The 22,878-nt window shown below is 35.5% G+C and overlaps 1 protein-coding gene across 1 annotated transcript in view; it reads right to left on the bottom strand.

Moving 5' to 3' along the window:
- Positions 1 to 22,878, bottom strand: part of Mms22l (MMS22 like, DNA repair protein) — a 118,528-nt gene that overhangs the window by 4,164 nt on the left and 91,486 nt on the right. The window contains exons 19-22 of the mRNA XM_027928261.3: positions 22,092 to 22,251; positions 18,069 to 18,238; positions 15,380 to 15,591; positions 5,763 to 5,926 (exon numbers count right to left, since the gene is read on the bottom strand). Of these exons, the coding sequence (XP_027784062.1) occupies positions 5,763 to 5,926; positions 15,380 to 15,591; positions 18,069 to 18,238; positions 22,092 to 22,251 (706 nt within the window). The remainder of the gene's footprint in view (positions 1 to 5,762; positions 5,927 to 15,379; positions 15,592 to 18,068; positions 18,239 to 22,091; positions 22,252 to 22,878) is intronic.

Raw genomic sequence — 22,878 nt, 5'->3', positions numbered from 1 at the left:
CTCAAATGAATATTTGTATTCTTTAAATATTTTAAGAAACACTTTAGAATTGTATGCTTGTATACAATAGTGCAAAAACATTCCTATAATTTGAATCTTAAATGTGTTCCCAAAGGCTCATGTGTTAAAGGTTTGGCTCCCCATCTGTGGTGCTATTGGGAGATGGCAGAACACTTTAAGAGATGGGGCTTAAGGGAGGAACTTGGGTCACTGTGGTGTACCCCTGAAGGAGATATTGGGACACCAGCCCCTTCCTTTTCCTTTCTTTTCTTCCACTACTATGAAGCGAACAGTTTCCTTTGTCATATGTGCCTACCATATGATACACTGAATCCCCACCGGCTCAAAGACAACAGAGCCAACCAATCATGGACTGAAACCTCCAAAATTGTGGTCCAAAATAAATCTTTCCTCTTTTTAAGTTGATAATCTCAGTTATTTTGTTACAGTAATGCAAAGCTGACTAATACAAATATCAAGAAAGAATACAGAAAACCCAACATGTTCTGAATGCTTTTGTCACGTTTTAGGCATATTAAATATATGTATCCAAGGGCGGTGGGAAACCCAGTGTTTTCTCTAAGAATAAGAAAAATTTTAGAAATTGTGACCCATTATAATAGGAATACAAAACATGATGAATATAAACTTAAATTAATTAAATAGGAGATAATGTTTTTTTATGGTATGAAGCTAGTAAATAAAGAACACAACAGTTTACAATCCTAGCGGCTCAGGAGGTCTCAACAAGAAGCCTCAACAGAAGGATTGCGAGTTCAAAGCCAGCCTCAGCAAAAGCGAGGCACTAAGCAACTCAGTGAGACCCTATCTCTAAATAAAATACAAAATAGGGCTGGGGATGTGGCTCCAGTGGTTGAGTGTCCTTAAGCTCAATCCCCAGAAACCCCCCTCCAAAAAAAAAAAAAAAAATGTATACAATTCAAAGGTTTTAAGCATTTTCACAGTTTTGAACCATCATTACAGTCAATTTTAGAATATTTTCATTATCTCAAAAAGAAACTCTATTTAGTATCACCTGACTCCTCTTAATCAACTACTAATTTTCTTCTTCTCTCTATAGATTTAGCTATTCTGGGCACTCATATAAAAAATTGTGTTTTTGTTTGTTTTAAATGCCAACTTCTTTTACTTAGAATCATGTTACAAGGTTCATCCAAGTTACAGTATATATCATCAGTTTTTCATTTCCTTTTGTAGGCCAACTAATACTACATTATATGGATATATAAAAATTTTAAATTATCCATTGGTTAAAGGACATTCTACATTTTATTATACTATATACTATTGCTATGAACATGAATGTTCTGATTTCTATACAGAAGTGTTTTTGTTTCATTTCTTTCTCTATTAGAAAAGTATCTATTCATATCTATTACCCATCTCATTTTTCAATTCAGTTGTCTTTTTATTATTGAGTTTCGGAGTACTTTATACATTCCAGATACAAGTTCCTTATCAGACATCATTTGTAAATAATCCTCACAATCCTGGGTTGCCATTCCACTTTCTTCTTGTTATCCTTTGAAACATAATAGCTTTTAATTTTTATTAACTCCAATTTATCTCCTTTTTCTTTTGTGGTTATACTTTTGTTGTCAGCTCTAAAAATCTGTTGTCAAATCCAAGGTCAGAAAGACTTACCCTTATCCTATGCTTACTTCCAAGAGTATAGTTTTAGCTTTAACATTTAGATTTCTGATTTATTTTGAGTAAATTAGATGTTCATATAGAACTCATTATTGTTATACTCACTCCAGTTTTTTTGGTTACCTTTCTACATATTAATCTTACTGGACTTGTTTTGTAACAAAAATCATTTTTCCTTTCCTGATTTCAAATTTTTCTCCTTGCTTTAACTTTTTGAATCTTTACTATAATGTGTCTGTCTGTAGACGTCTTTGTGTTTTCCTTACCTAGAGTTAGCTAAACTTCTTGAATGTATATATTTTGGAAATCTTTAGCCATTATTTTTTTCCAATATTTTTTCTGTTCCTTTCTGTCCTCTTGGTTCACCTATTATACATATGCTGGTGTACTTAACGGTATCCCACAATTCTCAAAAGCTCTGTTCATTTTTTTTCAGTCTTCTTCTTTCTTCTTAGACTGTTTAATATATATTGATCTATCATCAAGTTTGCTGATTCTTTCTACTGCCAATTTCAATCCACTAGAGAGCCCTCTGGTAAACTTGCCAGTTCAGCTGCTATATCTTATCTCCAGAGTTCACATTTTTTCTTATAATTTCTCTTTATTCATATTCTATATGTGATGTGACATTGTTAATATAATTTCCTTTATTTATTATGTTTTCTTTTAGTTATGTGACTATATTTAAAATAACTCCTATCACATCCAATGTCTGATCCTTTCTCTAGGAGTTTCTGTTGCTGGCTCCCCACCCAGTATATAAATTGTAATTTCTTTTCTTTACATGTCTTTTAATTTTTTTGGTAGAGAATTGGATATCTTTTCTTTTTTGGGTGAAGTCTACTCCTCCAATGGTATAATTGAAATGCCAAGTTGCGGATGCTTTCCCCCAGTGATGTAATTGGCAGGTTTCTCTTTAACTATCCCTTTCTTTGATTACATCCAGCTGCTTAAAGCTCCACTGATTAATTTCTGGACAATAGTTCTATTGTTTTAAATAATGCCCTGGGGCATAAATTGCTTTACAGGCTGATCCAATCAAATTCAGGATCCTTTGACAGGATGCTTTATGGGGTCAGTGTCTGAAATTTATTCTGACCCAAGGGCTTTTTGTTGGCTTTTTCTTTTACTGATTCACTCAACCTGGCTGGCCTATAAATTAGTGTTATATCTCAGATGAAAATTACCAATTTCCCTAATGTATATCACCTCCATTTTCATTGTTTTTAAGAGTACTCAGTATGAATTTTTCCATATTCTGTTGCCAATGGAGACAATTATTTTACAAGAAATTCAAAACTCTGTTCTATGGCTTGTTTCTTGCTTGCTTCCACCCAGGCAAAAATCTCAGAGGTATATCTTTGGTGTTGAGCGTGAAGACAATGGTGCCTACTATTTTGTGCAATATTCATTTTAGGAGCTGAGAATCCAGGAAATAAAGGGAAATAGGCCTAAGACCTCTTGACTTGCTCTTCTTGTTATCAAACACCTGCCCCCAACGGTGATCAGGTCTTTCAGTGCTGCTGGACTCATTTATGGTCTGTCCCACTAATGGGGCTGAGCAGAGGACTGGAACCCCTACCTCTAGGCCATGCTTACCTAGAAAAGAACTTCAGCATTAAGTAGCCAAAGCTACCTATTCATATCCTCATAAATATGAGAAATATTTGTCCTCTCTCTCCTAGGATGATATCCCTCCTATTGTGAGCTGGGGAGAGAGGGAGCCATATATTCTTGGATTAAGTAGTCCTAGAATAGAGTTACTGCCTTGATGTGCTTGGAAGGAACAGGAGGGAGTGGTCTTGGTTCAATACCCGGGACTCTGGCTATTCTTATCACCTTTTAGTTCTTTCCTTAAATAAATGTTTCTCTATTTGTTGTTTATTCTTAATATCCTTTCCAGAGAATTTAAATGCTGTCTTTAAATATTTTTCACCTGGTTTGATGGTTAATTAGTTATGTTATTATGCTAACAGGTATGGGTTTTTGAGTAGACATGTTGTCAATACTTGTAGGCATATACCTAGGAGTGGAACTGCTGATTCATATAATAACTTTAGATTTCTATGATTTTTCAGGCTTTCCTTTTAAACACTGAGACCATAGGTAAGTCACAGAAAATTTTCTCTAAAACTTGCAAATCCACTTCATATTTCTCCTCTGGCTTATAGAGAATACAATACAGAGAATACTATATTCTAACTATATTGAACATGTGATCTATTTACTAGTTAGATGTGAGCTCTAACTAGCGGTCTCCTTAATGATAAAATGTTAGTATCATCAACAATGATTTTTTTGGGGGGGCTGTGACTGTGACTCAGTGGTAGAGCATTTGCCTAGCACACATGAGGCATTGGGTTTGATCCTCAGTACCACATAAAAATAAATAAATAAATATTTAAAAAGGTTTAAAAAAAGACATTTCTTAAAAAAAAAAAAAAAAAATGATAGGTTGGTCAACACTTTATACAGTAGTACATCCCTTATTCTTGGATGACACATTGTAAGACAATTGCCCCAACTGTGATGCCTGAAACTGTGGACAGTACTGAAAACTATATATATTATGTTTTTTCTTATACATACAGAGGTACAATAAAGTTTAGCTTATAAACTAGGCACAGTAAGAGATTAACAAGACAAAAAGAACTATATACTGTAATGAAAGTTACATGAATAGGGTTTCTCTCTCTCTCTCAAAACATCTTCTTAATCTTTCAGCATTCTGTGGCTTTTTTTTTTTTTTTTTTTTTGGGGGGGGGGGATATCCAAATTGCTAGCATCACTACTCTAACACTTTGGGGGCCATTATTAAGTAAATAAGCATTGCTTGAACACACATTATGATGTCTATCTGATAACTGAGAAAACTACTAAATGACTAATAGGTGGGTAGCATATACAGCATGGATACACTGAACAAAGGAATGATTTATGAGATTGTATCATGCTTATTCAGAATGGTACAGAACTTAAAACTCAAGAATTGCATATTTCTGGAATTTTCCATCTAATCTTTTCAGACACTATTAAGAACAGGTAACTGAAAGAACATAAAGCCAAACTATAAGCAAAGGGCAACTGCTGTACTACCTGCTCTATGTTAGCAACTTTGTATTATACAGTACAATAGGATTTCATTGAAATTCAAAGTACACATAAGTTTTTAATGAGGTCAAAATTTCTAAAGAGTCTGAGGGCCATCACTGGATATTCTCTAGTGAGGAGAATGTTACTATGAATAACAGGATTATATATAAACATAACACAACATTTTACACAAACCCAGAGTTGGGAGCATTTAAAATACTGAAATAAATATGGATTTTTAAAAATAGGCATACGTTTTTGAGATAAAACAGAACATTTCAAAGACTTGTTTGAGCTTTCTACTACCACTTTGGGCACTGCCCTCAGATTCTTCAGGGTATGCACTGTACTCATTTATCTTAGCAGTTGAAAGTACTTAGGCGGAAACATTTGAGATTCCCTGCCTTGAACAATCAAATTATAATGGTAAATACACACAAACGACCCTATTTACATTAAAAATTCCTTCAGGATTGAAGTATGACTCCTATTTTACATATTCCCAATAATCTTATTAAAGTGTTGACACTAGGGATTAAATAAGGGATATTTTAAGGCTGATGAGACTGAAAACAAAAAAACTAGAATCAAAGGATTCTCATAAGTTTCCCCCTAAATCAGCACAGATATTCTAGCAGAAACTGGGATAGAAGAAAGTACACTGGCCTCTGACCACTTGGTATTTGAAAAATTGCATTTAGCATTGAAGCTAGATTAAATAAATAGTCTTTTAGATGTTAACAAAGGAAGTAGTCCTTAAATAAACTCTTTCCTTCAAGGGAAAAACAAAACTAAAACAGACCGAAATATGTCAATTTTTAACCATTTTATCCCTAACCTCAACTATTAGTTGGTATTCATTCTTATCCAGGATATAGGAACATATAGAAAATAGCCATACAACCTTTTGTAACCACTCATTTAACTGACGGGAAAGAGTACTTTCCTAACTTGTAAATGGAAAACAATGACAAACACAAGTATATTCACAAACTAACCTTGGGGTTCATGGACCAACACCAAACATTGTAAGATGCCAGGAAGTAGCAGTTCAATATCACAAACATCTACATCAGTTTCTTTGAAGAGTTGGAGAATAAAGACCAAAATGGAAGCTAAGCGAGGAGGGGGTGCTGACCCTTTAAATGCAAAGCAGGATTTCCTGAAAAGAAGCAAAATTTTATTTTTTCTTTTATTTAAAATTTTCAATAAAGCCAAAAAAAAATTACTATATACTGTAATGATACTGACAAATTTACTGTAATGATACTGACAAACGATACTGACAAATCCCCAAGTGGATAAGGCAAAGTTTAAAAAAGCATGTATATTTTACCATGCGATCTTCAAATATCAGCTATTAGAAGCAATGACTGCACATCCTTTCAGTGTGCTATGATGGTCAAAACATAATACAGGGGCTCGCCTGCCAGGTAGGGGAAGGGTGACCACCGACAGAAAAGGCCCAGTGGCCCCCGGCGGGACAGAGCTTCCAATCACTCCTGCAAGGTAGGCGGGCCTGCGACCCACCGGCAGAAGAGGAGCAGCCGCCTGCTGAGAGGCTGAGCCGCCCCCTCCCCCTGCGCCGGCATAGTAGAGGGAACTGGGACCAGACACAGAGCAGGCCCAGCGGCCTGCTGAGGGGCAGAGCCGCCCCCCACCCCCCTCGCCTGCCAGGTAGGGGAAGGGTGACCACCGACAGAAAAGGCCCAGTGGCCCCCGGCGGGACAGAGCTTCCAATCACTCCTGCAAGGTAGGCGGGCCTGCGACCCACAGGCAGAAGAGGAGCAGCGACCTGCTGAGAGGCAGAGCCGCCCCCTCCCCCCCGCGCCTGCAAGGTAGTCGGAACTGAGACCACCACCAGAACAGGTCAGACCTGCAACCGAGAGACAGAACAGGCCCAGTGGCCTGAGGAAGGGTAGAGCCGCCCCCCCCCCACGCCTGCAAAGTAGGCGGACCTGCGACCCACTGGCAGTACAGCCCCAGAGGCCTGCAGAGGGGCAGTGCCGCTGCCTGCGCCTGCAAAGTAGGCAGAACTGCGACCACCGACAGAACAAGCCTAGCGGCCCGCAGAGGGACAGAGCCGCCGCCCGCGCCTGCAAGGTCGGCGGACCTGCTACCGACTGGCAGAGCAGGCCCAGCGGCCTGCCGGCGTGGTAGGCACATTGCCCCAATTGGAGGAGGGGCAGAGCCGCCGCCCGCGCCTGCGAGGGAGACTTTGCAACTATACAAGACCAATATAAATATATAGGGGGAAAATTCAATAGCACAACAGTTTCACCAAGAAGAAAGGAACGCAAACAGTATGAAGAGACAAGGAAAGAAAGGACCACAAGCATTGCAGGTCAACTCAACGTTAGAAGAGGTAATAGCTGCAGCTGATGGAATGTCAGATAAAGAATTCAGGATATACATGCTTCAGATGATCTGGAGTCTCAAGGAAGACATCAGACAGCAAAATCAGACAATGAAAGATCACTTCAACAATGAATTACATAAACAAATCCAAGAAGCAAAAGATCAACTATACAGGGAAATAGAGGTTATAAAAAACAAACAAACAGAAATCCTAGAAATGCAGGAAGCAATAAGCCAACTTAAAAACTCAATTGAGAATACTACCAGCAGAGTAGAACACTTAGAAGACAGAACATCAGACAATGAAGATAAAGTATTTCAACTTGAAAAGAACATAGACAGCTCAGCAAGACTGTTAAGAAACCATGAGCAGAACATCCAAGAAATATGGGATAACATCAAGAGACCAAATTTAAGAGTCATTGGGATACAGGAAGGAACAGAGTTTCAAACCAAAGGAATGAGCAATCTATTCAATGAAATAATTCGAGAAAACTTCCCAGACTTGAAGAATGAGACAGAACCCCAAATCCTAGAAGCCTATAGGACGCCGAATGTGCAAAATCATAAGAGACCCACACCTAGACACATTATAATGAAGATGCCCAACATACAGAATAAGGAGAGAATTTTAAAAGCTACAAGAGAAAGGAAGCAGATCACATTTAGGGGTAAGCCAATCAGGATAACAGCTGATCTTTCAACACAGACTCTGAAAGCTAGAAGATCCTGGAATAACATATTTCAAACACTGAAAGAAAATGGGTTCCAACCAAGAATTGTGTTTCCAGCGAAATTAAGCTTCAGGATGGAAGATGAAATTAAAACCTTCCACGATAAACAAAAGTTAAAAGAATTTGCAGCTAGAAAACCATCTCTTCAAAACATCCTTGGCAAAACATTACAGGAAGAGGAAATGGAAAATAACAATGAAAACCAACAGTGGGAGGTAGGACACTAAAGGGGGGAAAATAATCAAAGTGGAAAACAAACCATGTTTAGTAACATAAATAAACAAATATGGCTGGAAGAACAACCCATATCTCAATAATAACCCTAAATGTTAATGGCTTAAACTCACCAATCAAGAGACACAGGTAGTAGAATGGATCACAAAACAAGACCCAACAATATGCTGCCTACAGGAGACGCATTTGATAGGAAAAGACATACATAGGCTGAAGGTGAAAGGTTGGGAAAAATCATATCACTCATATGGACTTCGGAAACAAGCAGGAGTATCCATACTCATATCAAATAAAATAGATTTTAAGCCAAAGTTAATCAAAAGGGATAAAGAGGGACACTACATACTGCTCAAGGGAACCATACACCAACAAGACATAACAATCATAAATTTATATGCCCCAAACAATGGTGCAGCTATGTTCATCAAACAAACTCTTCTCAAGTTCAAGAGTCTAATAGACCACCATACAATAATCATGGGAGACTTCAACACACCTCTATCACCACTGGACAGATCTTCCAAACAAAAGTTGAATAAGGAAACTATAGAACTCAATAACACAATTAATAACCTAGACTTAATTGACATATATAGAATATACCACCCAACATCAAGCAGTTACACTTTTTTCTCAGCAGCACATGGATCCTTCTCAAAAATAGATCATATATTATGTCACAGGGAAACTCTTAGACAATACAAAGGAGTAGAGATAATACCATGCATCCTATCTGATCATAATGGAATGGAACTGAAAATCAACGATAAAAGAAGGAAGGAAAAAGAATACATCACTTGGAGAATGAACAATAGGTTACTGAATGATCAGTGGGTTATAGAAGACATCAAGGAGGAAATTAAAAAATTCTTAGAGATTAATGAAAACACAGACACAACATATCGGAATCTATGGGACACATTGAAAGCAGTTCTAAGAGGAAAATTCATTGCTTGGAGTTCATTCCTTAAAAAAAGAAAAAACCAACAAATAAATGATCTCATACTTCATCTCAAAATCCTAGAAAAAGAAGAGCAAAACAACAGCAAAAGAAGTAGAAGGCAAGAAATAATTAAAATCAGAGCTGAAATTAATGAAATCGAAACAAAAGAAACAATTGAAAAAATTGACAAAACTAAAAGTTGGTTCTTTGAAAAAATAAACAAAATCGACAGACCCTTAGCCATGCTAGCGAAGAGAAGAAGAGAGAGAACTCAAATCACTAACATACGGGATGAAAGAGGCAATATCACAACAGACACTTCAGAAATACAGAAGATAATCAAAAATTATTTTGAATCCTTATACTCCAATAAATTAGAAGATAGTGAAGGCATAGATAAATTTCTTAAGTCATATGATCTGCCCAGATTGAGTCAGGAGGATATAGACAACCTAAACAGACCAATATCAATTGAGGAAATAGAAGAAACCATCAAAAGACTACCAACTAAGAAAAGCCCAGGACCGGATGGGTATACAGCAGAGTTTTACAAAACCTTTAAAGAGGAACTAATACCAATACTTTTCAAGCTACTTCGGGAAATAGAAAAAGAGGGAGAACTTCCAAATTCATTCTACGAGGCCAACATCACCCTGATACCTAAACCAGACAAAGACACTTCAAAGAAAGAAAACTACAGACCAATATCTCTAATGAACCTAGATGCAAAAATCCTCAATAAAATTCTGGCCACTCGGATACAAAAACATATCAAAAAAATTGTGCACCATGATCAAGTAGGATTCATCCCTGGGATGCAAGGCTGGTTCAATATACGGAAATCAATAAATGTTATTCACCACATCAATAGACTTAAAAATAAGAACCATATGATCATCTCGATAGATGCGGAAAAAGCATTCGACAAAGTACAGCATCCCTTTATGTTCAAAACTCTAGAAAAACTAGGGATAACAGGAACATACCTCAATATTGTAAAAGCAATCTATGCTAAGCCTCAGGCTAGCATCATACTGAATGGAGAAAAATCGAAGGCATTCCCTCTAAAATCTGGAACAAGACAGGGATGCCCTCTCTCACCACTTCTGTTCAACATAGTTCTCGAAACACTGGCCAGAGCAATTAGACAGACGAAAGAAATTAAAGGTATCAAAATAGGAAAAGAAGAACTTAAATTATCACTATTTGCAGATGACATGATTCTATACCTAGCAGACCCAAAAGGGTCTACAAAGAAACTATTAGAGCTAATAAATGAATTCAGCAAAGTGGCAGGATATAAAATCAACACGCATAAATCAAAGGCATTCCTGTATATCAGCGACAAATCCTCTGAAATGGAAATGAGGACAACCACTCCATTCACAATATCTTCAAAAAAAATAAAATACTTGGGAATCAACCTAACAAAAGAGGTGAAAGACTTATACAATGAAAACTACAGAACCCTAAAGAGAGAAATAGAAGAAGATCTTAGAAGATGGAAAAATATACCCTGTTCATGAATAGGCAGAAATAACATCATCAAAATGGCGATATTACCAAAAGTTCTCTATAGGTTTAATGCAATGCCAATCAAAATCCCAACGGCATTTCTTGTAGAAATAGAGAAAGCAATCATGAAATTCATATGGAAAAATAAAAGACCCAGAATAGCAAAAACAATGCTAAGCAGGAAATGTGAGTCAGGCGGTATAGCGATACCAGACTTCAAACTATATTACAGAGCAATAGTAACAAAAACAGCATGGTACTGGTACCAAAACAGGCGGGTGGACCAATGGTACAGAATAGAGGACACAGAAACCAATCCACAAAACTACAACTATCTTATATTTGATAAAGGGTCTAAAAGCATGCAATGGAGGAAGGATAGCATCTTCAACAAATGGTGCTGGGAAAACTGGAAATCCATATGCAACAAAATGAAACTGAATCCCTTTCTCTCGCCATGCACAAAAGTTAATTCAAAATGGATCAAGGAGCTTGATATCAAATCAGAGACACGCTGTCTGATAGAAGAAAAAGTTGGCTACGATCTACATACTGTGGGGTCGGGCTCCAAATTCCTCAATAGGACACCCATAGCACAAAAGTTAATAACTAGAATCAACAAATGGGACTTACTCAAACTAAAAAGTTTTTTCTCAGCAAAAGATACAATAAGAGAGGTAAATAGAGAGCCTACATCCTGGGAACAAATCTTTACTCCTCACACTTCAGATAGAGCCCTAATATCCAGAGTATACAAAGAACTCAAAAAATTAGACAATAAGAGAACAAACAACCCAATCAACAAATGGGCCAAGGACCTGAACAGACACTTCTCAGAGGAGGACATACAATCAATCAACAAGTACATGGAAAAATGCTCACCATCTCTAGCAGTCAGAGAAATGCAAATCAAAACCACCCTAAGATACCATCTCACTCCAGTTAGATTGGCAGCCATTATGAAGTCAAACAACAACAAGTGCTGGCGAGGATGTGGGGAAAAGGGTACACTTGTACATTGCTGGTGGGACTGCAAATTGGTGCAGCCAATTTGGAAAGCAGTATGGAGATTTCTTGGAAAGCTGGGAATGGAGCCACCATTTGACCCAGCTATTCCCCTTCTTGGTCTATTCCCTAAAGACCTAAAAAGAGCATGCTACAGGGACACTGCTACATCGATGTTCATAGCAGCACAATTCACAATAGCTAGACTGTGGAACCAACCTAGATGCCCTTCAATGGATGAATGGATAAAAAAAATGTGGCATTTATACACAATGGAGTATTACTCTGCATTAAAAAATGACAAAATCATAGAATTTACAGGGAAATGGATGGCATTAGAGCAGATTATGCTAAGTGAAGCTAGCCAATCCCTAAAAAACAAATGCCAAATGTCTTCTTTGATATAAGGAGAGTAACTAAGAACAGAGTAGGGTCGAAGAGCATGAGAAGAAGATTAACATTAAACAGGGATGAGAGGTGGGAGGGAAAGGGAGAGAGAAGGGAAAATGCATGGAAACGGAAGGAGACCCTCAGAGTTATACAAAAGTACATACAAGAGGAAGTGAGGGGAAGGGGAAAAATAATACAAGGGGGACAAACGAATGTCAGTAGAGGGGGCAGAGAGAGAAGAGGGGAGGGGAGGGGAGGGGAGGGGTGATAGTAGAGGATAGGAAAGGCAGCAGAATACAACCGACACTAGTATGGCAATATGTAAATCAATGGATGTGTAACTGATGTGATTCTGCAATCTGTATATGGGGTAAAAATGGGAGCTCATAACCCACTTGAATCAAATTGTGAAATATGATATATCAAGAACTATGTAATGTTTTGAACAGCCAACAATTAAAAAAAAAAAAATAAATAAAAAAAAAAAAAAATAAAGTTTGTTCCTGCTTGAGTGGCTCGTGATTTGTGCCCAGCCAGACTGCGGCAACTGGAAAAAAAAAAAAAAACCATAATACAGGGATGTATCATGAACTAAATTTAAAGCATCTGGCTTTAAAATGAATTTAACCAAACCTAACTGTTATTTTGTTGTTGTTTTTTTCTTTTCTAGTAAGTCTGATCTCCTCTCTCAGCTCCTCAAGGCTTCAACATTTTCTCTAATGTCAAATTTGCATAAATAAATTGCTCCTCACATTTATTTATTTAGGAATTTGAGAAGGTTCATATCTTTCTAAATAAATAAAAGTCCTGTTCTAGCAATCTGCTTCTTGCTCCAGCTTTACATCTTTCCTTTCTCCAGCAGGTAAAAGAATAAGAGAACTAGTTTAGAATTTTGTATCATCTGTCAAGGCAAGACAAATTTTAGCATTTTAGCTCAGCAGCGATTGTTAAGAATTTAATCTGACTCATCTTTGTATGCCCACTTCTTAGAATAGGTCCTTGGTCATAGCAGGTGTTCAGGGTACATTAAACTGAATAAATGAAAGTGAAAATGGTCACTTTCTAAAAAAAAGTGTAGAAAATCTGAAAATTTGTGAAATACTGCTAAATCTAAACTAGATATCAATACATGTTTGAAAACTAATGATAATTTACATAATGAGACACAGAAATCACTAAGGATTATAAACTCCTTCAGGAAAGGAACAATGTATAGTAATTGTTTCTCTTCCCCATGGCTTTTAACAAATACTGCATATTAGATTCATTCATTCTTTGAGGGTGGGTTTTGTCCATTTGTTCACTGCTGATTTACTAATGTCTAGAACAGACAATAATTGAGCACCTGGGATGTGCCAGGTACAAGTCTAAGAACAGGGATATAGATAAGTTTCTGAAAGCAAGGGACTCATCATCTAGTGGAGAAGTTAGATAAGACAAAAAAAGTTAAGTATGACTGTGTTAAAGGTGCTTTAGCTAAGATCAGTACAGAATTCTCAGGAATTCAGGGGAAGAAGCTCTGACTCAGATGGGAGACTGCCAGAGTAGAGCAGTACAGAAGGCAGGAAATCACAGGGGGGCATCTTTGTATCTTTCCTGAGTATTAAACAAAAACCAAAACCCTTGGGGCTGGGGATGTGGCTCAAGCAGTAGCGCACTCGCCTGGCATGCATGCGGCCCGGGTTCAATCCTCAGCACCACATACAAACAAATGTTGTGTCTGCTGAAAACTAAAAAATAAGTATTAAAATTCTCTCTCTCTCTCTCTCTTTTTAAAACAAACAAAAAAATTAAAAAAAAAAAAAAAAAACCCTGAACCAAAACCCAGGAATTGTTACATCTTGGGGGTCTTCAACTAGAAACCATGAGAAAAAACACTTCCACTGGATACAAGTAAATAAGAAAGTCCATTAATGCAACTAGGATCCTCAATAATGGGGCTTAAAACAGTTCTAAAGATTTAATTTCACTTTAGTGAAACTTTAGTTTATATTAAAATTAGTTGTGCAATGTCTCAAATACAGTGGTAGATTACTACAATCTTGCTGGAAATTCAGAAACAAGTGAGGCAAAACTATTATGAATTTGCAGATTGAGTCATGCAGGGCACACTACTTTAAGAAAGTAAAGAACATCATACAACATTGAGATCTCAGTTGTAGGTTTCATAGATGATAGGCAGGATTTAGTCCAGAGGAATAGCATTTTAATGAAGAAAATGGCATGAAGAATGCTGTGATGCAGGTAAGTATAAAGCATTTTGGAGCGGCAATAACTAAGCTCATAAATGTGATAATTATTTTTGGTTTTGCAGTGGAAGTTGAACCCAGAAATGCTTTTTCACTGAGCTACATCCTCAGCCCTTCTTTTTATTTTGAGACAGGTTTTTGCTAAGTTGCTGAAGCTGGCCTAGTAATATGTTTGGAAAGGTAAAGTGACAGATTATGGAGAATTAGAATATGGAATTAGAATATGGAATTTATTTCACAGGTCAAAGGGAGCCAAGGAAGGTTTGGGGACAGAGAAGTGTCCAAATGCATCAGTATTTTAGGAGAAAAAAGTAATCCAGGTTCATTTTCTATGCTGAACTAGAAGAAAAAGACTAGATCTGGTGAAAGTAGTTGGGAGACTCTGGTATAGACTAGGGGCAATGTGATAAGGAAAGTAAAAATGAAGGAAGTAAGCAATCATTTGCCAAAGGAGAGAGAACAAAGAAGATAAAGCTTCCAAACCCAAGTAATAAGATACTAGGAACACAAAAAGAAGATGAGATTTTAGGTATGGAATCCTGTAATGAGAGGTGATGGATATTGTCAGGTCATTAAAAAACACAGAACACTTTTAATAGGAAAGAAAATATGTATCACCATAGCATCTTAAATGTTAAAAACTAATTTCATGTAAAGCTAAATATTACATGAAAACAAAAGATAATTTCTATTACTGAATTTTCCAGTATTGCAGTTAAAGGATATAAAGTTTAGTAGAAAACCTAAGAAGTTTCACTCATTAATCTATTTAATAATAAAATGGAGTTAAGATAAAGAGTGAACTAATAAAACAGGACTTCATATTAGCTTCCTTTTACATATCAGCATTTATCTTTTCTTTTATAAAATGTAATTACTATATTTTATGAAGTATAAAATAAAATGAATGCTTATCTGTTGAAAAACTATGAAATAACTTTAGGAATATATATGCAAGGAAAATAATGGCTCCATAGGAAAAAAAAAACAGAAGCAATTTAATAAGTATTGTCTTAGGCTGCTATGAGCAAATGTCATTTAAATAATTTCTTAATGTTTCTCAGAAAAAGAAAAGTTTCTAAACTACCAGTATCCTAAATGATTGCCAATATTTTTGAGATACTGTGTTATTTTCTAATAGAGGTGAATAATTTATAGATATATCTATTTTTACTTCTTAGATGTACCTTAAAACTTGTACAATGCATTTCTTTAGAGATGATATCGATGGAATGGTGGCTGAATTCCTCAGTGCCAGCAAAACAGGATGTTGTCCAACATCTGTAACATATGGTGAAGCTGGAAGAAACCGCCCAATATACTGCTCAATAACATTTCCTAGCAATTGATTCAAATAGGCATTTGGATTTTGAGACTGACAGCATATGATACACATGCCCTACAGGGGTGGGAAAAAAAAAAGAAAAAAGAAAGAAATACTAAGAAGTTTTAAAAAAACATACAATATTTAGGAATTTACTAATATAATCCCAGAATTAAATTCATGTCAGAATTTATAACTTATCACAATCAAAATGACATCTGACATCATCAATAGATAACATACATATGAACCTTCAGGAATTGAGCTTAGATATTACATATGCTATGGTATTTAACCAAAAATGCCTATTTTGGGGACATGAACACGGAAGCAGGAGAAAAGAATACAAAAAGAAAAACAACTGAGATTCTCTCTCCTGTCCTCAGAAAACTTGACTACTACTACTACTACTAGTACTAATACTGCTACTACACACACACACACACACACACACACACACATTATAAAATACATTTCAGGTCAGTCTTTTTTATATAGGGCACTGGTCATTTTTGTCTACATTTATGCCAAAACTTTTCCATGTTAAGAAATATGGTAAATTAGGGCTGGGAATGTAGTCAGTGGTAGAGTGCTTGCATGCCTAAGGCCCTGGTTTCTCTTTCCAGCATATGTGAATGTGTGTGTGTGTGTGTGTGCACGTGCGTGCGCGCGCGCACACACACACACGGCTCATAAATGTGATAATTATTTTTGTTTTTGCAGTAGAAGTTGAACCCAGAAATGCTTTATCACTGAGCTACATCCTCAGCCCTTCTTTTTATTTTGAGACAGGTTTTTGCTAAGTTGCTGAAGCTGGCCTTAAACTTGTGATTCTCCTGCCTTAGCCTTCTGCCTCACTGGGATTACAAGTGTGTGTCACCAATCTGGTGATAAATTTTTTAAAAAATAATTAATTGAAGAAGAATGCAGAAGATTAAGACTTAGAGCAATAACAATTTATTTAGAGATTTTTCTCTCAAAAACTGTGCCAAGTACTTTATATTCATTATTTCATTTAAATTTCTCAAAAAACCCCCATTGAGTTAATATTTTTATATACATTTTATAGCTAGGGAAACAGGTTTAGCAGGTTAAAACAAAACTTCGAGTTCTTGTGAACTTTATTGAGCTCCTAACTTTGCTAAACCTGTTTCCATATTCTCTAGATAAGCACCTTCCTTTCCACTCATCTGCCAATTGCTGAGATGAGCAGTCTATACTGCGCTGTGGACTGTTCTTTATCTTTCTGCTGGATGACACATTAAACTTTGATTTATGTACTATCATAAATACAAAATTACCAAGTCAACTTAAAGCTTAATTTCCCAAAAAAAACCTATAGAGTTAATATCTTTATATCCATTTTACAGCTAGAGAAACAGGTTTAGCAAAGTTAGGAGACAGAAATTTTAAAAATCCATCTATGAAAGAGATCACTTAATTACCTAATCAAAATCTACTTTCTCCTTTCCTCCTCAGTTTTCCTTTCTTGACCTCAAATTAAGTAGCACTTATCTTCAATAATGAATGACAGGTCAATATTTCAAACTGACTACTGGACTTCATTACCTAGATATTCCATAAGCTTCAAACAAAAGTTGCTCAAAAACGGATCCTTACCTTCATCCCTGTATTGCCAGAATTTTCCATTTTAGTTAGCAACACTACTAACTGTAGTACTAGTGTGATAGTGACTGGCAGTCTTCAGGAAACTAGGAAGCAATTCATTTTTTTTTTTTCTGTTCCTCCACAATTCATGCAGCAAGTATTTTTAATTGGAGCTCATCAATGTTTTTGAAATCTGCTGCGTGGGCTCTAATCTCACTGCCTTAGTTTAAAAACCTTTAGATAATGTGTAGGTAATTTCAATGAACTAGTATTCTGTATCAATGCATTCTGTATCTCCAATCTAACCTCCTCAGTATTTTAGATGTTAACACCAGAATCATTTTTCTAAAATGTAAACATGATTCTATCACTCCCACTTCTTTGCTCAAAATCCATCAATAGTCCCCATGTCAAAGATGAAATTCAAACTCTTTAGTATGATAATATAAAGCCTTCCCACGTAAGGCTCCTTCCATGTGAATTTCCAACCACAACAGAACTATTTGCTTTTCCCCAATGCGCCTTATTTTTTTTTAAAGCTCCCGCCCTAGTACAAGTTGCTCCCTCTGATAGAAATGGTCCTCAACTCTTACTCATTCAGCTCTTCTACACTCAATATTCTGTACAGTATATTCTCACATCTCCTCCACCCTAGTCTGGTTGATGAATAGATAGCTCAGGTCTCTAAGGAAAATATTGAGCACAATACTATTAAGGGTCTGTGCCAGTTTGACACCCTCTCAACCTCAAGCTTCTTGCCTTTCTAATCTTTGTTTTCAGAGCTAAAGAAAAAGAGAAGTTTAAAACTTGTTCAGTGCTTGTGTCACAGGTACACATGTACCTTGAGATTACAATGTCCGGTTTTTAAATCTGCATTTGGTAAATTATATTTTAAGACAAAGTTTTCCCTTTTATTACTTTAAGCAGCCACACTGCTTATATACCTGGAGATATAAAGGAAGACTCTTCTGAATTGCAGTCAGCATGGGTGCAGGTAATTCCTTCTCTTGCTGTAATACTGTATGTGGTAGCAGTAAACAATCTATGATCCGAAACAGCAATTTCTGGGCTTTAGAGGTGGCAAAAATTTGAGCCCATGATTTAACAAGAATTCCTAATAGAGAAGAGAAACAACAACAGTTATGGTTGTCTCCTAACTACAGCATTTATTATTCCATGAAAAAAATTATGTTTAAAATATAAATAGGTAGTAGGAAGAAACATCCTGGGAGTCAAAAGATATAGTTTAAGCCTGTATTTCACTGAGATAAATTTCTCTCAGACTTCTGGGTTGGGAAAAACAAATATATGAGCAACTGGCATTCATATATTCTGCTTTACATTCATATAATCTTATATTCTTCTATTTCTTTATATTTTTATCTTATATATAATTTTATAGGCTGCCTCAATCTAGTTCACAAGGAGAGGTTTAACTAAATTTAATTATTAAAATAGGAAAAGTAGAAGTTGTAACACCCTGGAGCAATCATTTAGGCTCCTTAAACTTCAGTTTTTACACCTTTCACTTATTTATCATAAAAAAAAAAAAAACACACAAAATTTTGAATCTGGAATAAAAGAAAGAGACTTGATTTCCTTGATGCTAGGAGTCCATCAACTATGTGATGAGAGTAAAACTTAACAAATGAATACGCTTTTTTTATATAGTATGTAATAGATACATAATTCTCACTGGGGTATATTATTGCTATTGAAGCCTCATTTATTGAAAACCAAATTTAAAAAGAGATTAAGTGCTTGTTACAACAGCAGAGTGGTAAAACTACTGCATAAACTTTTACATTTCATTCTACCTTAGAAAGCAAAAAAGATGATAACATTCAAAGTCATTTCCATCAAATAGAAACTTTAAAATTCAAACTCAGAAGGAGAACACACCTGCTTATAGAAGAGTATATTGATGTTAAAAAAAAAACAAACAACCAATAATCACTTCTAAGAAGAACAAACAGCAACATTAATCATCTGTTGTAAAAGGAAGTGCAATAATCAATCACAAAGAAACACAGTGTTCACTTAGCAATATTTTAAATAATGCTAGCTTGCTCCTCATTTTTTAGTGGGTAGAAAATTTGAGTCTGACAGCAATATAAGAAGAACTCACATTCTAACTAACATTAATATATCCATAAAGCAACTGTCATCATAACCAACATTTGAAATGATTCACATCACTCAGGTGTCATAAAGATATTACTTAAAAAGAGTAGATACGGACCAACCAAAAACACATCATCTACCTTTGTATTTCATCTTCTGCAGTGAAAGACCTTAGTTTTCATGAGGCCACAGAAGGGAAAAGTTAATACATTTGATGTTTCAGATTCCTATTTCTTAAATTTCAGCTGATAATATCTGTACATGTGATATTAAAAATGCAAACAAGAACGATGAGGAAAAACTTAAGTCAAAAACTTTGGGAACAGGGTTAGGGCTGTAGCTCAGTGGCAGAGCACTTGCCATGTGTGAGGCACTGGATTCGATCCTGAGCACTACATAAAAGAAATAAACAAATAAAGGTATTCTGCCCATTTACAACTTCAGAACAACAACAACTTTGGGAACAGTTTAAATACATAGTAGGTTTATTTAAAACAAAACAGAACAAAAACAAGTCTTTTTCCTGGCTATAAAGAAATATTATATACTAATACTAAGATAATCTCCCTGTCTAAAGATAACCACTATAAAAAAGTTCTTTTATATATACTTACTTTCTACTTTAGCAATCTTTCTTATTTAAAAACAATAACATGATGTACTACTAATAGATTTATAAATTTATTAAATTCAAGAAATATTTAGCATCTGCTATTACCTACACTGGAGAAATTTTCAAACCAACATATTTTAAATTCACAATACAGTATGTGATGCATACTCCATAAATATTCTTTTTTTTTTTTCTTTTTCAAAATACGAAATGAGGGAAATAAAAATTTCAGAAGTTATGGCTACTACCCTGAATAAGATTAAAAATTAGTAAGGGTATGTCAAGTACACATTTTTAACAATTGAAAAGGTATAAAAAATGCCATAAGATTAAAAACAAATGAAGTGCAATCAGGGAGACTAAGTCTACCTGGGAATGTGGGAAAAGCAGAGACAACTGGGCTGGGCACTGAAAGTTCATGGGTAGAACTTCAACCACAAAAACAAAAGGGCAAAATGGCCAAAGAAATGAGGGTGATCAAAATGAAAGGCATGGAAACAGAAAGTATGAGATGTAAAGAATGAGAAAACAAACTTAAACCACAACAAAACTGGAACAAACACAACCCTGTCTCCCCCTGTACACACTAAAAAAAAAAAAAAAGAAAGGGAAGTTGACGATATTACTGATGGATCAACTCTGCCTTTTCACAAATTATTAGACTACAATCAAGATCCCAGATGTTACTCCTTAACATGGAGTATGGTTTTATCAATAGCATGTGTCTTCTAGTAGCAGCCTTATAAGTGATTAACTCTCCTTTCCTCAACTGGTTTTGGTAGCCCAACCCAACACGCTTTCAAACTTTCCTATGTTTATATTTGCTTTTCTCCACTTTATTCTAAACCTTCTACATAAAGAAAACAGTGTTACCTGTTCCTTATTTATTTTTTTCTTTCTTTCTTTTGCAGTGCTGGGTATTGAACCCAGAACCTCACACATGCTAGGCAAGCACTCTACCATTGAGCTACATCCCCAGCCCTACCTGTTCCTAATTTCTAATGAATAAATGGGTAACACCATAGTTGTAAATTCTATTCCCTGTTTTTGAGATATCTACACAAAAAGAAAAAATATAAACCTATTTGCCACTAACCCCCCCCCACCCCCCGGCAAAAAAAACCCGAGGTTACAGAACAAAGAAGGCCTTCAATTCTTCATAAGTAAAATTTTGCCCCAGGTCTACATATCACAAATCCAATGTCATTTTGTAGTTTCTGATAAGACTATCATATATTCTGCAATATAAAGACATAACTCTGTAATCAATCATACACTTAGCTTGGCAAAAAGCTAAATCTGGAAACATCATAAAACTTTTTTAAGAGACTAATATAAGCCTAAATGCTAAAATGCTAATCTAGATTTTCCTATGTAATATTTATAATAAATTTATAATAAATATTCTAAAATTAAGATGTCTGAATTGCTACCATTGCTTTCACTACATTGCACATCATCCATATTTACACATTTTTCACATTCTCCTTTATCTTTCACAACAAAGATAAAAGGTTTGAGACAGTCTAAATCAGGTTTATTTATACATTCACAAGATTAAAGGGAATAGATATAAGGTTTTGGCCACAGAGAAATAAAAAAACTAAAAAACTTAAATTCTATATAAGAACTTCTAAGGAAATCTTTTTCATGTACCTTTATCCAGTTCCTATTTTTGGTTAGCAACATGGTTTTAGTGAACAAAGATATTCAAATTACTGAATTCCTAAAGAAAGATGAACTCCATTGTTCTAGAACAGGCAGAGAAAAAGATTTCTTTTTGAAAAGGGAAAACACAATATTGTGAGAAACAAGATTTGAAGCATAAATACCTTAATGCTCATATTAAACCTCCTGACCTCGTTCATACAGAGTAGACCATAAAAATAAAGGAAGTGGGGTTTTCTGATGTTTTAAATTCTAATGAAGTACAGGTAAGCATTAACAAAAGCTCTATTTTAGTTATTCAGGTATTCACAACGTAACTTACAGCAGACTACTGCTAACTGTTTTGGTATATTTTCTGTATTGATCACAATTAATTTTAATATTAACACAAACATAACAAACACAAGACCAACATGAGTTATTTTAAGCTAAATCACTGTATTTCAGATTATTATGACTTTATGGAGAATAAGTAATTTCACCAGTATATTTCTGTCCACCCTGATACTATAGGCTCAACATAAGGAAATGATAGTAGGAAAATAATGTCAAGAATACATACCCATCATCCCATAAGTGAGCTGCAGCCCTGCACTGGAAATTTTTTTTCCCAAATAGGGTTTTATGTATTTTAATACTTCACCAAGGTATTCTAAGGACTTTGTGACCATAGCAGACTTATCAGAAAGTGTCTGGAGATTCCTGTAAGTTGTACCAACAGCCTATAAATAAAGGAAAACAATATTTAACTTTCCAGGTTTTATACAATAGGGGCTTAATTCCCTTACCCCATACATACATACCCAATACAGTTAGGCCTTCACCCTTAACTTTCCAATAATGGTTCACAGCAATTAAATTTCACATGAAAAGGACTAAATCTTGCTTTTATAATTAAAATAAAGGTTACAGGAAGAATAAAAAAAATCAATTCACCAATAATTATTTATAGGAGGTTTCACTCAGCAAAGTATCACTGGGGGAAAAAAAAAAAAAAAAAAAACCCACAAAACTGGTGTATAAGAATGTTGTAATGAAATCACATCAAGACTACCAAACAAGGAAGCTCATCAAATATATGTGACTGAGGACTCAAAAATCTCCAAATTCCTACAAGGAAAGCCTATTAGTAATGCTACCATATCCCAACAACAAAAACCTATATAAAGTTCAGCTTTATGATAGGAATAGACATCCCTCTACCTCCCAGAATTTTCTTTATGAGTCTGCTAGTTTAATAACAAATAACAGTAAGGAGGGAAGAAGAGGAAGGGAAATAAGAGAATAACATCAGGAAGGTGGGAATAAGTAAGTAAAGCCACAGAAGAAATAAGAGAAGTTGTTGGATT

Source organism: Marmota flaviventris, chromosome 6 (genome assembly GCF_047511675.1).
Source record: "Marmota flaviventris isolate mMarFla1 chromosome 6, mMarFla1.hap1, whole genome shotgun sequence".
NCBI lineage: Eukaryota > Metazoa > Chordata > Mammalia > Rodentia > Sciuridae > Marmota > Marmota flaviventris.
Note: the sequence above shows the minus strand (reverse complement) of the source record. Positions and strands in the feature narration are given on the sequence as shown.